This window comes from Balaenoptera musculus, chromosome 17 (genome assembly GCF_009873245.2).
Source record: "Balaenoptera musculus isolate JJ_BM4_2016_0621 chromosome 17, mBalMus1.pri.v3, whole genome shotgun sequence".
NCBI classification, from domain to species: domain Eukaryota; kingdom Metazoa; phylum Chordata; class Mammalia; order Artiodactyla; family Balaenopteridae; genus Balaenoptera; species Balaenoptera musculus.
Window position 1 is genome coordinate 300,156 of NC_045801.1, and position 16,314 is coordinate 316,469.

Below are 16,314 nucleotides of genomic sequence, written 5' to 3' on the forward strand. Positions count from 1 at the left end.
TTTACACCTACACATCCCCGCACACCTTCCGAACAGCAGAGTGCAGTGCTGACAGGCTGCACGTCCAGGCGAAGCTGGGCCTCACGCTCTGCGCTACCTCCCTCCCGTCATGTGTGTGCGATCCACCCACTCTGAGGGATGTGGCCTAGGCCTTCTGCCTTTGGCTGCGTAACAGTCCACTACACGCCTGTTTACACAGCTCGGGGTACACCTCTGAGGGCCCGGGGCAGCTTGGGTGCGGGCCGGTGAATGACAGGCTGCCGTGAACACCCTGTCCACAGACACTGGTGCACAGCAGCCAACTGCAGCCTATATGACAGGAATCAATGGATGCTACAACTGCTTTTCAAAGCGGTACCAGTTTACAGTCCCAACAGCAATGGAGAAACATCCCAGTTGGTTTATACAAAACATATTTGCTTTGTCACTCTGGTGCATGGGCCATGGTATCTCCTACAGTCAATTTGCAGTTCTCTGAGAATTAATCGGATGAGACATCTTTCTAAAGACTAGTCTCCTATATTATCTTCTAAAAGTAGCATAGTTTCCATCACATTTAGGTCTATAGTCCACCTGGAGCTAGTGTTTGTGTACAGTGTAAAGTAGGGAATCTGTAGTGGTTTAAAAATATGCCCACAAATTATTTAACGCTCTTCCCTTGAAAAGGTGGAGCCTATTCCCCTCCCCTTAAATGTGGGTTGCACTTAGTCACTTGCTTATAATGAATAGAGAGTGTGGCAGACGTGACAGTGTGACGCCCAAGATCAGGATGTGAAAGGCACTGTGACTTCATCCCTGCTCTCCCCTTCAGGTCATTCACTCTGGGGGAAGCCAGCCGCCTCCCACCGGGACCAGCAAGGGAGCCAGCTTGGAAGCAGACTCCCCGCCCCAGTCGAGTCTTCAGAAAATGTGTGAGATCCTGAGCCAGAATCATCCAGCTGAGCTGCTCCTGGACTCCTGACCCACAGAGACTGAGATAATAAATGCTGGGTTTTTGTTTGGTTTTTTAAAAAATATTTATTTATTTGGCTGTGCCAGGTCTTCGTTGCGGCATGCAGGATCTTTGTTGCTGCGTGGGGGATCTTTTTTTTTAGTTGCAGCATGCGAACTCTTCATTGTGACACGTGGGATCTAGTTCCCTGACCAGAGATTGAACCTGGGCCCCCTGCATTGGGAGCGCAGGGTCTTAGCCACTGGACCACCAGGGAAGTCCCAATAAATGTTGTTTCAAGCCGCTATATTTGGAGGCAATTTGTTACACATCAATACATAACTAGTACAGGCTCCAATTGCATTTTTCTTCCACATTTATATCCAACTGTCCCAGCACCATTTATTTAAAAGCTGCTTCTTGGGACTTCCCTAGTGGCGCAGTGGTTAAGAATCCGCCTGCCGGCGGCTTCCCTGGTGGCGCAGTGGTTGAGACTCTGCCTGCCAATGCAGGGGACACGGGTTTGAGCCCTGGTCTGGGAAGATCCCACGTGCCGCGGGGCAACTGGGCCCATGAGCCACGATTACTGAGCCTGTGCGTCTGGAGCCTGTGCTCCGCAACAAGCGAGGCTGCGATAGTGAGAGGCCCGCGCACCGCGATGAAGAGTGGCCCCCACTTGCCGCAACTAGAGAAAGCCCTCGCACAGAAACGAAGACCCAACACTGCCAAAAGTAAATAAATAAATAAATTTAAACTGCTCTGCAACATACTAATTAAGTCTGGGACCCGATTCTCAGATTTAAAAAAAAAAAAAAGAATCCGCCTGCCAATGCAGGGGACGTGGGTTCAATCCCTGGTCCGGGAAGATCCCACATGCCGCGGAGCAACTAAGCCCATGAGCCACAACTACCGAGCCTGCGCTCTAGAGCCCACAAGCCACAACTACTGAGCCCACACGCCACAACTACTGAAGCCCGCGCACCTAGAGACCATGCTCCTCAACAAGAGAAGCCACTACAATGAGAAGCCTGCACACCACAATGAAGAGTAGCCCCCATTCAGCGCAACTACAGAAAGCCCGCGTGCAGCAACGAAGACCCAACGCAACCAAAAATAAAATAAATAAATAAATTTTAAAAAAAAAAGGTGCTTCTCTCCACACTGTTCTGCAGCGCCACCTTGGTAATAAATTAAGTTCCCATATATATGTGAACCTGTCCAAGACTCTTGACTCTGTTCCATCCGTCCTAAGCCTGTGCTACAGTGTCCTCCCCACTGTAGCTTTATAATAAGTCTCCTCTCTGGCTTACTTATTCCTACTCATCTTCTGGCCTCAGCTTCCTTCCTGACCCCTCCCATGAGATCTGTGTCCTTTTTCAGTGATCTCAATACTCCTCAAACTTCCCTCAGCAGTAGAACCATAGGAAATTGAAGCTATTTCAAAGCTGTGACCTACAAACATGAAATTTCATTTGGCTCAGTTACAACTTCCCAGCTGACAGTCCTGTGAGGAAGGAGGACCCCAGGACGCTGGCACGTCTGTGCACACGGTGCTTGCAGCCCCCAGGCCCCTGGGCCAGAGCAGGCGCTGCAGATCTGTTTGGACCACGCGAGTGAGGGGCTGCCAGCAAGGCGTGGCAGCAGTGTTGTGGGGGCTGGAGAACCTGGGAGGGCCCCTCCCCAGAAGCCAGGGGCACTCCAAAGCTCCCTCATCCATTTCCTTTCCCTTTGCCACCCAGCTCCGAAAGAAATCTAATAAACTAACTCACAGCAAGGTGTCAGAAGTCTAGATGGCCAAATGAAAGAAGTTCGGCAGCTGGAGGCATCTGCATTTGAAAACAGACTCAAAGAGAACTGAGGATAAAAGCCACCCTGGTGGTCCAGTGGTTAGGACTCTGTGCTCTCACTGCTGAGGTCCGGGGTTCAATCCCTGGTCAGGGAACTAAGTCCCACAAGCCACGCAGTGCAGCCAAAAAAAAAAAGCCAACCCATGCTCAGCTAGGAGGAGAAAGGATGGGCTTCCAGAGGCCTGAGCACCATGCCTTCCTAAAGGCCAGGCCACAGGCTTGATCCTGGCTGCCATGGTGCTGCACGCAGCCTCTTTGGCCTCATGACTCTGATGGGCCATGACCTCACCGTGCAGACTTGGAAATTAAGGTCTGTCAAGTACAAGACTGTCAAAATCAAAATAACAAAAGTGGGCTCTGGAGGGGACAGCATTGTGACCCTGGGTCTGCTCTGATTCGAACCTCAGTCACCCACACACACATCACACACAATGATGCTGGGCCTGGGGGTGGGCAGGATGCTGCCAGAAGCACAGGGCTGGGGAGTTACGGGGGGGGAGGGGCAATGCGGCCACAGAGCTTTAGAAGAAGGCATGTGTGGGTAGATGTCCACACTGAGACCTCCACAAACCTAGGAGGAGAACTAGAGGGGCATCCAGGAGAGAGTTCATGATTTGTTTACACATTCCTGAGGTCACAGGGAAGAACGGTAGCAGCCCCAGAGCAGAGAGAGGGGCGCTGCATGGGGGAGGTGTCCGGGAATGACCTGAGGCCAGAAACACACCAGGAGACTGGTAACACATAACACAGCCGAACCCTGTGAACTTGAAGCCAGGTGAAAACACTCTAGGGGTGCAGGAGTTGGGACAACAGGCCCACGGATGAGGAGACACAGTTTGTGCACAATGCCTGGCTCTGAAGACAGAAAGACTGACATCGTCTCCAACTTCTCTACCACAGGACAGTGAGCTAGGGCACAGAATAGAATGTGACCCTACCGATCATGCAGTGTGAAAGCAAAGGCATATTCCACTTCTGGGTATATAAGCAAAAGAACTGAAATCTGGGACTCAGCTATGGGCACATCAAAGTTCACAGCAGCATTATTCACAATAGCTAAAAAGCAAAAACAACTCGAATGCCCATCGACAGATGAAGAAATAAACAAAATGTGGTATATACATACGATGGAATATTCAGCCATGCAAAGGAATGAAATTCGGATACATGTTACAAATGTATCAGACAAAAGCACATATATTGTATGATTTCCCTTTATATAATAGGTAAATTCAGAGATAGACAGCAGAATGGTGGTTGCCTGGGGCTGGGGGGAGGGGGAGTAAGGAAGTACTGTTTAATGGACAGTTTCTGCTTCAGGTAATTAAAAAGTTCTGGAAATTGAGAGTGATGATAGTTGCACAACACTGTAAGTGTATTTAACCCTAAAAAAAAAGACAGACCATATGCTGGAACTTAATATAAGATTCAGTAAGTTTACAAGGAATGAAAGCATACAGAGAAAGTTCACCGACCACATTAGAATTAAACTAGAACTCAATAACAAAAAGATATCTGGAAAAATTCCCAAATATTTGGAAACTTTAAAGCATACTTCTAAATAACCTACAGGCTAAGGAAGGAATCAAGATGGAAAGTAGAACATATTTTGAACTGAATGAAAATGAAAACATATCAAATATGTGAGATGCATTTAAAGCAGGTTTTAGAAGGAAATTTCTACCTTTGCATGCTTAAATAACAAGAAAGGTTATTTCTTTCAATGACCAAAGCTTCCAACTTAATGACCAAAGCTTCCAACTTAATCAATGACCAAAGCGTCCAACTTAATAAGAAGCTAGAAAGAGCAGAAAATTCAGCCCAAAGTAAGTAAAAGGAAATATTAATAAGAACAAAAACTAATGAAATATAAAATAGACAAAAAGAGAAAAATATTTAAACTAAAAGTTGTTCCTTTGAAAATGTTGATAAAATCAATAAAATTCTCGCTGAACTGATCAAGAAAAGAAGACAAAAATTACCAACAGCATGAAAGAAAAAGGGGATATCACTACAGATCCTACAGACAACTAAAAGGATAAAAATGAGAATGTTCTGAACAATTTATGATTATAAACTTAACAACTTAAGTCAGGGGTTGACAAACTACAGCCTATGGACCAAATCGGCCTACCATCTGTTTTTGTAAATAAAGTTTTATTAGAATACAACCATGCTCATTTGTTCATGTATTGTCTATGGCTGTTTCATGGTACAGTAAGAGATGAGTAACCACAACAGAGACCATATGGCCTGAAAAGCCTAAAACATTTACTATTTGGCCCTTTATAGAGAAAAATTGCCATGCTTGACTTAGATAAATGGGCAAATTACCGGAATGAAACAAATTATCAAAATGGGCTCAAGAAGAAATAGAAAACCTGAACAGCCCTATATCTATTAAAGGAATTAAATTTCCAGTTAAAAACTTTCCCACAAAGAAACTCCAAGCCCAGATGGCTTTACTGGCAGATTATAACAAACATTTAAAGAAGATATAATACAGAATCTACAAAAATGCTTTCTGAAAATAGAAGAGGAAGAAACACATCCCAACTTGTTTTATGAAGCCAGTATTACCCTGACTCCAAAACCAAAGACACAACAATTTAAGAATACCACAGACTGATTGCTTCATGAATAGTTGCAAAAATTCTTTAAAAAACATTACCAAATTGAATCCAGGAATATATAAGAAGGATAATATGTCTTGACCAACTGTGCTTTATTCCAAGAATGAAAGGTTGGTTTAACATTTAAAAAATTAACATAGGGGACTTCCCTGTTGATGCAGTGGTTAAGAATCCGCCTGCCAATGCAGGGGACACAGGTTCGAGCCCTGGTCCGGGAAGATCCCACATGCCGTGGAGCAACTAAGCCTGTGCACCACAACTACTGAGCCTGCGCTCTAGAGCCTGCAAGCCACAACTACTGAGCCCGCGCGCCACAACTACCAAAGCCGGCGTGCCTAGAGCCCATGCTCTGCAACAAGATAAGCCACCACAATGAGAAGACCAAGCACTGCAACGAAGAGTAGCCCCCGCTCGCCACAACTAGAGAAAGCCGGCATGCAGCAACAAAGACCCAACGCAGCCAAAAATAAATAAAATTTTAAAATAAAATAAAATTTAAAAATATAAAAATTAACATAGTTTGCTATTTTAAAAATACAATCAAATCAATAGAAGCAGAAAAAGCATTTGGCAAAATTCAATAGCTATTCATGACTTAAGAAAAAAAAACTTAGAAAACTAAGAATAAAAGGAAAATTCCTCAGTCTGATAGAGGGCATCTCCACAAAATCTACAGCTAAAGCATGCCTAATGGGAAAAGAATGAACACTTTCTCCCTAGGATTGAGAACAAAGTAAGAATATCTACTCTTACCACTCCTATCCAACACTGTACTAGAAGTCCGAGCCAATGCACTAAGGCAAGGGATAAAAAGATTGGAAAGATTGGAAACTCTTTACATGCAGAAGGCAAGTAAAAAGACATGTAGAAAATCTTTAGAAATCTATAATAGGGCTACTAGAATAAATAAGTATATTTAGCAAGGTTGCAGGACACAAGGACAATATGTCAAAATCAAATTCATATCTTTGTATTGGCAACAAAGGACTGGAAAATGCAAAATGGTAAATATATCATTCAAAAAATTCGTGTCACAAAACATGGAAGCTCTGACACCCGCTTCTAATGGTAGAGCCTAATCCCCTTCCCCCTGAATATGGGTTAGACTTAATCACTTCTAACAAATAGAAAAAAAAACCTGAAATGATGACGCATCACTTCAGAGACCAGGTCTACAAAGCAGTGCAGCCTCTTGCTCTCTCTTGGATCGCTGGCACTGGAGGAAATCAACCGCCACGTTGTGAGACAGTTAAGTAGTCTAGGAAAGGCCCTAGTGTGAGGAACTGAGCCCTCCTGCCAACAGCCACGGGAGGGAGCAGATCCTAGACCCCTGCCCCAGCCCTCAGATGATGCAGCCCTGGCTGACCATCCCAAATGCAGCCACAGGAGACCTTGAACCAGAACCACCCAGCCAAGCCATTTTTAAATTCCTGACCCACAGCAGCTGTGAGATAACAAAAATTTATTGTTTTAAGTCACTAAATTTAAGGGTAATTTGTTATACAGCAATAGATAATACAGAGATCTACATAAATAGATCTGTAGCTTCAATACAATCCCAATCAAAATGCCAGTAAGCCCTTTTGTAGAAATTCTCAAATTTATATAGGACTACATAATATCTTGAAGAGCCAAAATGATTTGAAAAAGAAAAACCAAGTTGGAAAATTAACAGTACTTGATCTCAAGGCTTATTATAAAGCTACAATAATCAAATATGTGGGATATTAGCAATAAGATCAATGAATATAATAAAGAATCCAGAAATACACCCAAACATATACTGTCAATTGATTTTCAACAAGGGTGTTAAGGTAATACAATGGGGAGAGGATGGTCTTCAAAAATGGTGTTGGAATGACTGGATATCCACGGAAAACAATGATCCTTGACCTCTTGACCATAAGAGAAAGCATAAACCATAAAGGCAAAAACATGACAAACTGAACTTCATCAAAATTAAACATATCTGCTGTTCAAGACCCTGGTAACAAAATTAAAAGTCGGGACATCCCTGGTGGTCCAGTGGCTAGGACTCCGTGCTCCCAATGCAGGGGGCGTGGGTTCGATCCCCGGTCAGGGAACTAAATCCCACATGCAGCAACTAAGAGTTCGCGTGCTGCAACTAAGACCCAGCGCAGCCAAATGAAAGAGAGAGAGAGAGAGAGAGAAAGAAAGAGAGAAGGAAAGGGAGAAGGAAAGAAATAAGGAAAGAAAGAAAATGAAAAGTCAAGCCACAGACTGAGAACATTTTTGCAATACATGTATCTGGCAAAGGACTTGCATCCTAAATATACAAGGAATTCTTAAAGCTTGATGAGACAAACAACCCATTTTTTACGGGTAAAAGATTTAGACACATCACAAAAGAAGATATACAAATAGCCAATAAAATAAGGACATGAAAAGATGTGCAACACCATTTATCATTAAGGAAATGCCAATTAAAGGCACAACGAGCTACCAACACTCACAAGAATGGCTAAACTTTAAAAGAATGATAAGAGGATATGGAACTGGGAATGTAAAATGATACAACCATCTTGGAAAATAGTTTGGTACTTTTTTATAGAGTTAAACACAAATACGCATTTCAACCATCATTTCTATCAACTCAACCCAAGAGAAATAAAGTATATGTCCACACAAAGACTTGTAAACACGAGTAGTCACAGCAGTTTTATTCATAACAGCCAAAAACTGGAAAGAATCAAAATGTCCATCAACAGGTGTGTGCACAGAGAGTAAAAGGTGGTGTATCTATGCGGTGGGTACCAGACATTCGGCAACAAAGACAGAACGGACCACACATACATGCAGCAATCTTAATTTCCAAAACGCTCTGTCTGGACAAAGAAGTTAGACACAAAAGTGTTCATTCTGTACGCTTCCATTTATGTGAAATTCTTAAAAAAAAAAAAAAAGGGACAGTGAATCTATAAAAACAAAAAGTAGGGACTTCTCTGGTGGCACAGTGGTTAAGAATCTGCCTGCCAATGCAGGGGACACAGGTTCGAGCCCTGCTCTGGGAAGATCCCACATGCCGCGGAGCAACAAAGCCCGTGCGTCACAACTACTGAGCCTGCGCTCTAGAGCCCGCGAGCCACAAATACTGAGGTCGAGAGCCACAGCTACTGAAGCCCGTGCACCTAGAGTCCGTGCTCCGCAGCAAGAGAAGCCACCGCAATAAGAAGCCCGTGCACCGCAAGGAAGAGGAGACCCCACTCGCCGCAACTAGAGAAAGCCCATGTGCAGCAACGCAGCCAAAAGTAAATAAATGAAATAAATAAATTTATAAAAACAACAACAGGGCTTCCCTGGTGGCACAGTGGTTAAGAATCCACCCGTCAATGCAGGGGACACGGGTTCGAGCCCTGGTCCAGAAAGATCCCACATGCCATGGAGCAACTAAGCCCACGCGCCACAACTACTGAGCCTGCGCTCTAGAGCCCACGAGCCACAACTACTGAGCCCACGTGCCACAACTACTGAAGCCCGCGCACCTAGAGCCCGTGCTCCGCAACAAGAGAAGCCCCCGCAATGAGACGCCCGCGCACTGCAACGAAGAGTAGCCCCCGCTCGCCGCAACTAGAGAAAGCCCGTGCGCAGCAATGAAGACCCAACTCAGCCAAAAATAAAATAAATAAATTTAAAACAACAACAACAACAAAAACAAAAAAAAAAAAAACCAAAAAGCAGATCAGTGATTGCCTGGGGAAGGGAATGGGGATGATGGAAATGCTCTACATCTGGATTATGGTAGCTTTTACAAGGATGTATACATCTATCAAAACCCACCAAATTATTTTATATAGGTGCCTTTTATTGTAGGTAAACTATACCTCAGTAAAGTTTGATGTAACAAAATAAAAGTATACAACCTAAGTTTTCTCCTGGCCTCTAACCCTGAGTGGTCTGCCCACCCCTGGCCTTGCTGTCCCCTCCCACACCTCTCTCCACTTCCCACTCAACACCAGACTGCTTCCTGCACCTCAGGAACCTCGGCTCTATACCACAGAGACTGGGAGCTGAGCTCTGGAACCAGACTCTGGGTCTAAAGTGGCAGCAGCTGAGGGGATTGGTCAAGTTTCTTGACCTCTTTTAAATCAGTTTCCTCATCTGTAAATGGAATAACAGTACCTTCTTTATAAGGGTCTTATGAGGATTCAATGAGTTAATACACAAGGCATTTTTTGGTGTCTGGCACAGGAACTGGCACACTACAGCCCACTGTCTGTTTTTGTATGGCCCATAAGCTAAGAATGGTTTTTACCTTTTTCAATGATTGGGGAAAAAATAAAGAGAATATTTTCTGACACATGAATATTATATGAAATTCAAGTTTCAGGGTCTATCAATAAAGTTTTGTGGAAACAGAGCACATGTACTTACGTACTGTCTGTGGCTACTTTTCCACAAAAAGGCAGAATAGTTGCGAAAGGGACCATATGGCCGGCAAAGCCTAAAATACTTACTCTCTGGCCCTTCACAGAAAAGCTTTGCAGACCCCTGATCTACCATCCTCATCATCACTCCCCCTTTGCATCAGCTGTGCCTTCTGTCTGGAAAGTTCTTCCACCAGATCTAATAATAGTTCCCTCCTTCTTGTAACTCAGATCTCAATTTAAAGTGTATTTTTAAAAAAATTTTTTTTTATTTATTTTATTTTTGGCTGCATTGGGTCTTTGCTGCTACGCGCAGGCTTTTCTCTAGTTGCGTCGAGCCAGGGGCTACTCTTTGTTGCTGTGCGCGGGCTTTTCATTGTGGTGGCTTCTCATGCTGCGGAGCGTGGGCTCTAGGCGCACGGGCTCAGTAGTTGTGGCTCGCGGGCTCTAGAGCGCAGGCTCAGTAGTTGTGGCACATGGGCTTAGCTGCTCCGCGGCATGTGGGATCCTACTGGACCAGGGGTCAAACCCGTGTCCCCTGCTTTGGCAGGCGGATTCTTAAACCCTGCGCCACCAGGGAAGCCCCTCAGATCTCAAGTTAAATATCACCTCCTCAGAGGTCTCCTGTGGTTACCCTGTCACTCCTGTCTCTTCACCCTGTTTTCATTTTTGACTCAATTTACTGTTTTCTTCCCTGAACCCGGTGCCTGACTTGCAGGAAGCACCCATAACCACAGGAGCAGATGCATTCCGGGCACTGGGGGACGGCACAGAAGGGGACACAGGAGATGGTGAGCTTGGGACTGAGCCGGCTGAATGGAAAGGACCACCACTCAGCTGTGTGTGCAGCTGCGTCAGGGCCGGGCTCAGCACTGGGATGCAGAGCCAGCGATGGTGACACATGCATTGCTCACCCACCCGGAGATCAGCCCGGAGGAAACACAGGAGGCCTGTCGGCAACGGCAATGCTCACTGCGGGCCCTGCCAGAGCAGCGAGGGCCATTCCAACCTCCCTGACAGTGGGGAGGGCTCTGCAGGGGCTTCATCTGAGTCCTGGAGGCTCCCGGGGTTCACCTGCAACTACACCACGCTCCTCCTTTCAGAACGGGAGGAGGTTCTAGGGGGTGGGTGGGGGTGAGACTTACAAAGCGCGCCACACAAAACCAACACAACAGCAGTGGTCAGATCAAAGAATGACCAAGGTCTCGCGAAGTCCTGGCAATCTTTGTGTTTGTCACAGCCGCCCAGGAAGGAAGCAGCCCAGAACCCGCCGTCTGCCATCGGGCCTTACCGCGTTGCCCACACAGGGGTCCTGGCAGTGGAGCACATGCTCCTTCTCCCCAGGACCCTCTCCCCTGGGTGTCTGTGGAACTAGACTTTCCTTCATCTCTCTGTCTTTTTTCTCAATCTGATGTGCTGACAAGACCTTTCCTAAGGCCACAGAGCTTGGAAAGGGACAGGGGAGGTTTACTCCCTCCCCTCCCCTCCACCACTATTACAGGGGTTCAGTAGGGTGGTGGTCTGACACACACATGGCAAGGTGATCAGGAGTGCGGCCCCTGAAGTGAATGAGGCGGCCCAGCCAGGGCACAGAGGCCCTTTACACCTCTCCCAGGGAGAGCTCCCCAATCCTGGTGGGGAGCACCTAGGGGAGCAAAGGCAGGGACTGAGAAGAGCAGCGTGGTGCCCCTGCACCTCCACCCCCAAGCTAAGGACCGGGAGGAAAAGGCAGGCCCAGAGGCTTGGGGAGGTCTAGCCTTTCTCCCGCTTCCCCAAACCTGGAATGACTCCGTACACACCTCCCGTCTCCGCACCCACGGAAATTAACCCCACAGTCGCCTCAGCCTCTGCTCCAGGACGGCGAGGGGCCCCAGCCGGGCGTGGATACTCCCTCCCAGGCTCGAGCGCCTCCGCACCAGCACGGCCGGCACTTACCACACAGCAGCTACTATTCCCGCCCGAACACCGATCTGTGAGCTGGAGCCCAGGATCCCCCCCACAAGTGAGGTCACTTGAACCCCTGGAAGTTTAAGGAACTTGCCCCAGAAAGGCTTCAGTTTCTCCTCTGGCCTAACTCCAAAGCCCACAAGAAGCCTGGCAAGTCACTTCTCCGCAGGCCTTAATTTCCTCAGCTGACATGGAGGTAACTTTAGTGCTGCCTACCTGACCAACAGGTTGCAAGGCTGCAAACAACTCCACATTTAGCTAAAACGTGAACAGCCTACCGGTGGCCTTCACAGCCTGCCACTCCAGGAGCCTTCCTGACCCTCAGCACCGGCTGCCCGGGCCTCACCCACCTGCGCCCAAGCGGGGCCTGGACAGCCTCCCGCCCGGACCCGGGCCTCCCCGTCTCCCCGTCTCCCCCTCCCACCTCCGGCGCTTCCCCTCCCGCCAGCAGGCCCCGGAAGTCCGCGCCTCACCTTCCGCCTCGCGCCAGCAGCCACCGCGCAGTCGATCGGAGCCCGTCTGCGGGTCCTTCAGCCTAGCGCTCCTCCCGGCGCCGCGGGGGCGGGCCCCGCGCCCGGCCCTCGCCATGGCAACGCGATACTTCCGGCCCGCGGGTCCCGGAGCCGGAAGCCGCGGCTCCCGGTGGGAGCAGGGGGCGGGGCCGAGCCGCGCGGGGGCGGGGCCGAGCCGCGCGGGGGCGGGGCCGAGCCGCGCGGGGGCGAGGCTTGCGCAGAGCAACTAGAGAGAGGTTGCTGACCGCAAGGTGCGAACGTCTGTGGTAGGGGCGTCCTCGGCGCGGTGGGGCCCGGTTGGGGCGGGAAGGGCAAGTAGTCAAAAGGTTCCCAGGAGGGTGGTCATCTATTTACGCTGAGCTTTTAAGGAAGGGTCAGAGTTCACTCGACAAAGCAGGGTCATCACTGGTGTAGAGATGAGCATGCGCAAAGGTGGAAGGACCCGGTGGGAAGAATTGAGGTGGTGGTTTAGGAGGGCGGGGGCCCGGTAGGGTGGTACGTGCGGTCAGTGATGAACAGTCAGGACATGAGGAGCCTTGAACGCCAAACCAAGAGCTGGGCTTTATCCTGGAAGCACAGGAGGACCAGTGGAGGAGAGGGGGTGACTTAAGACCTGTTGGAGAAAAAGACCTCTCTAATGACCGAGTGGAGCTAGAAGGCCATAGGTCGCCTGGTGAGACACAAGGACCCCTCAGCTAGAGCCCTGGAAACAGACAGGCGTTGAGGAGGTGACATAGGGATCCAGAGGAAGCCAGGTGAAGTCTGAAGAAAGAGTCTGAGACAGCGGAGGGAGTCGTGTGGTACCCCACATACGTCATCCATCTCAGCTCCAGGCTTCCTCCTCCACTGCACCCATCACTCACCCATTCCCTCAGCACCTCGGTGAGAGCTGGGCACCCACTGTAGGCTGCAGATTTTCAACTCTCTAAGGGTATAATTGGTGTGTGTGTGTGGAAGGGGTGCTGCTGCTGCCCAAGAAAAGCCAAAATCTTAGAGTGAAGCGATAGAAAGTGTCTCCCTGTGCTTCTGTGGCTTTCCTCGGGTCTGGGGGTCCTAGTAGCAACACCCCACCACTGCTGGTGTCCTGGGCCTGATAATCCCTTTGCAAACTTGCCCAGTCCTCACCGGGGGGAACCCAGGCTTTGGGTCAGGGTACAGAGCACAGGCCCTGACTGACTTGAGGGGCAGAGCCACAGACTAGATGGCCAGGGAGGAGGTCAGGGGACAGAAGTGTCTGGGACCCAGAAGGACCATGTCTCAGGGCAGCTGCCAAATGCATTTTTCCAGAATCGCACCTTTGGGCCAGGCCCTGTGCCTGCTAAAGCACTCAGAAGCTCTGGCCAGGGCTGAGCAAGGGGTGCTGGCCCTGCAGGCCTCCCCAGGCTCAGCCTCCCCTCTGTCTCCCAGAGTGCCCCTCCTCCACTCAGGCCTACCCCCTCCTGCCTGGGGAGCATCTCCCTCCTAGCCTAAGCCACAGGGCATTGGGGCTGCCTGGGAAGCCCTGTGTACCCAGACATAACACACCTGTCCTCACTCCTGCCCAGGGTGATGCCAAGTGGTTCTCGCAGGCTCCCCTGGGCAGGCACCATGACCCACAGGGCTGTGTTCTCAAGGCCTGGCCCCAAGCGGTAGCCAGTAAACACCTACGGCTAGAAAGCCTCTCCTTCCATGCACACCCACCCAGGGGCACTGCCTGAGTGCCCCAGAGGACCAAGTGGCGTCCTCCTCGGGGGACAACCTCCAGAGTATCTGGACCCAGAGGACCAGAAGAGGAGCAGAGAGGCAAACACACTTCCAGGAAGTTCTCTCAAGCCAGGGGGGGTCCAGCTTACCCAGGACCAGTGAGGTGCACAGGGAATAATGAGGGACTATTATTATGGTCATCTCCCAGGACCCACTGTTGACCAGCACCAAGGAGGGAAGGAAAGTGACCTCCAGGGCCTGGGGAGCCTTCTGGGGCCATGCAGCAAGCAGCCTGTGGGAAAATCCCTTGAGTCAACTGTATCCCTCTTTTATTTCTGAGGTTTCCTCTAGGAAGCCCTCCCAGACCACCACCCAAGTCCTGCTAGCTGCTTGGCCTTGAACTCTGGGCAGGACCCACCCCTTCTTGGCGGCTCATCTTGGACCAATCACTCCCCCATCTGTTAAATGTGAACCTGAGATCTAGATGGGATAAAGTAACTGTGGGTCATAAGCCCCTTCCAAGGGCTTTTCCTTCCAGCTCTAGGGGGGGTGCCAAAGGCAGCCCAGGGGTGAGGAATGAGGCCTGGGTGGCCGCCTGCAGCCCCCACTGGAATCTTCCCTGACCCTCCCTCCCAGATTAACCGAAACCTGCTAATTGTGGCTGCCCTCTGCACGCTCCCCTCCCCCACCGCGTATTTCTACCTCCCTTGGCCTCCCCTCCCCTCCCCCTTCCATCCGAATGATAAAGGGCTTGGCCCGCCAGCCCCCGCCTGGCCTCAGGCCCCAGCTCTTCCTCACCACACTACCACACTGCCCCAGTGCCCTGCGCCCACCACCCGGCCGGACCCCTGCCCACGTTGCCTGCTTCCTCTGCATGGGGCCCTGCAGCAACCCCCGCCTGGGGCTCCCCGGGGGGGAGTCGCCCTCCCAGCCCCCCCAGAGGAGGAAGAAGAGATACCTGCGGCATGACAAGCCCCCCTACACCTACTTGGCCATGATCGCCCTGGTGATCCAGGCCGCACCCTCCCGCAGGCTGAAGCTGGCCCAGGTGAGAGGATCCCCGCCCGCTCTCCCTCACACTCCGTGATCGGACCTGTCCCCGGACGCGTCCTCCACCTGGCCCCTGCTCGGAGGCTCAGGCTCCGGCCTCCACCCCGACCTGGCCCTATCCAGCCATGCCAGTGGGGCCGGTCCCGGCCTGGGCACCCAGGGAGAGAGCTAAAGCACTCAGGCAGTCCCCTTCCCGGCGAGGGGGGGCCACGCAGAGGCGAGGGGAGGGGCAGCGTGGCCCCCCGCCCACGCGCCCCGGCTCACGGCGCCCGCTGCCCGCCCGATGGTTTCAGATCATCCGTCAGGTCCAGGCCGTGTTCCCCTTCTTCAGGGACGATTACGAGGGCTGGAAAGACTCCATCCGCCACAACCTCTCCTCCAACCGATGCTTCCGCAAGGTGGGGCAGGGCGAGGGTCGGAGCCTGGGGGCGGGACGCGGGCGGAAATCCTGAGTATCCGGGGTCGTACAGCCCCACCCAAGCCTGCCCCCCTCCTCCACCAGGTGCCCAAAGATCCCGCGAAGCCTCAGGCCAAGGGCAACTTCTGGGCGGTCGACGTGAGCCTGATCCCAGCCGAGGCGCTGCGGCTGCAGAACACGGCCCTGTGCAGGCGCTGGCAGAGCAAGGGCGCGAGGGGAGCCTTCGCCAAGGACCTGGGCCCCTATGTGCTGCATGGCCGGCCCTACCGGCCGCCCAGTCCCCAGCCGCCGCCCTGCGAGGGCTTCAGCATAAAGTCTCTGCTAGGGGACTCCGGGGAGGGGGCGCCGCCGAGCAGCCCAAGTCGGTCAGGCTCAGTTCGCATAGGGGAGGAAGAGGCACCCACTCCAGTCCCCCCCTCTGAGAGACCTCTGTGGCCCGTCTGCCCCCTCCCAGGGTCCCTGAGAGCAGAAGGGGAGACTTCCCAGGGGGGAAACAGCAGGCCCTCGCCCCTCTCCCCTGAACCCAGAGCCTGGCCCCTCCACTTACTGCAGGGTACCCCAGGCCCTGGGGGACTCCCTGGTGGAAGCCACAGGGCCTCGCTTTGGGGGCAGCTACCTACCTCTTATTTGCCCATTTACACTCCCAACGTGGTGATGCCATTTGCCCCACTGCCACCCACCTCTTGCCCCCGGTGCCCCCCCTCAACCAGCACAGGCTATTGGGGGGTGGTCCCTGAAACCCATGGCCCCCCAAGGCTGCTCTGGGATCTAGACGCCCTCTTCCAGGGGGTGCCACCCAACAAAAGCATCTATGATGCGTGGGTTAGCCACCCCCGAGACCTGGCTGCCCCTACCCCAGGCTGGCTACTCTCCTGGTACAGCCTGTGAGGCTCCCAGGGCAGGGGCTG

General features: G+C 51.1%; 1 protein-coding gene across 1 annotated transcript; it reads left to right on the forward strand.

The window, feature by feature from the left end:
* Positions 1–14,732: 14,732 nt before the first annotated feature.
* On the forward strand, positions 14,733–16,294 carry FOXH1 (forkhead box H1). Its single transcript, XM_036830811.1, has 3 exons — positions 14,733–14,986; positions 15,282–15,386; positions 15,491–16,294. Exons 1-3 carry the CDS (start codon positions 14,813–14,815, stop codon positions 16,292–16,294), a joined length of 1,083 nt encoding a protein of 360 aa, XP_036686706.1. The 5' UTR covers positions 14,733–14,812.
* The last annotated feature ends 20 nt before the right edge of the window (positions 16,295–16,314 follow it).

Coding starts and splice junctions, on each gene's coding strand:
- FOXH1 (XM_036830811.1), top strand. CDS start 14,813: ATGGGGCCCTGCAGCAACCCCCGCCTGGGGCTCCCCGGGGGGGAGTCG. Junction 14,987..15,281: donor GCAGGCTGAAGCTGGCCCAG/GTGAGAGGATCC, acceptor CGATGGTTTCAG/ATCATCCGTCAGGTCCAGGC. Junction 15,387..15,490: donor CCAACCGATGCTTCCGCAAG/GTGGGGCAGGGC, acceptor CTCCTCCACCAG/GTGCCCAAAGATCCCGCGAA.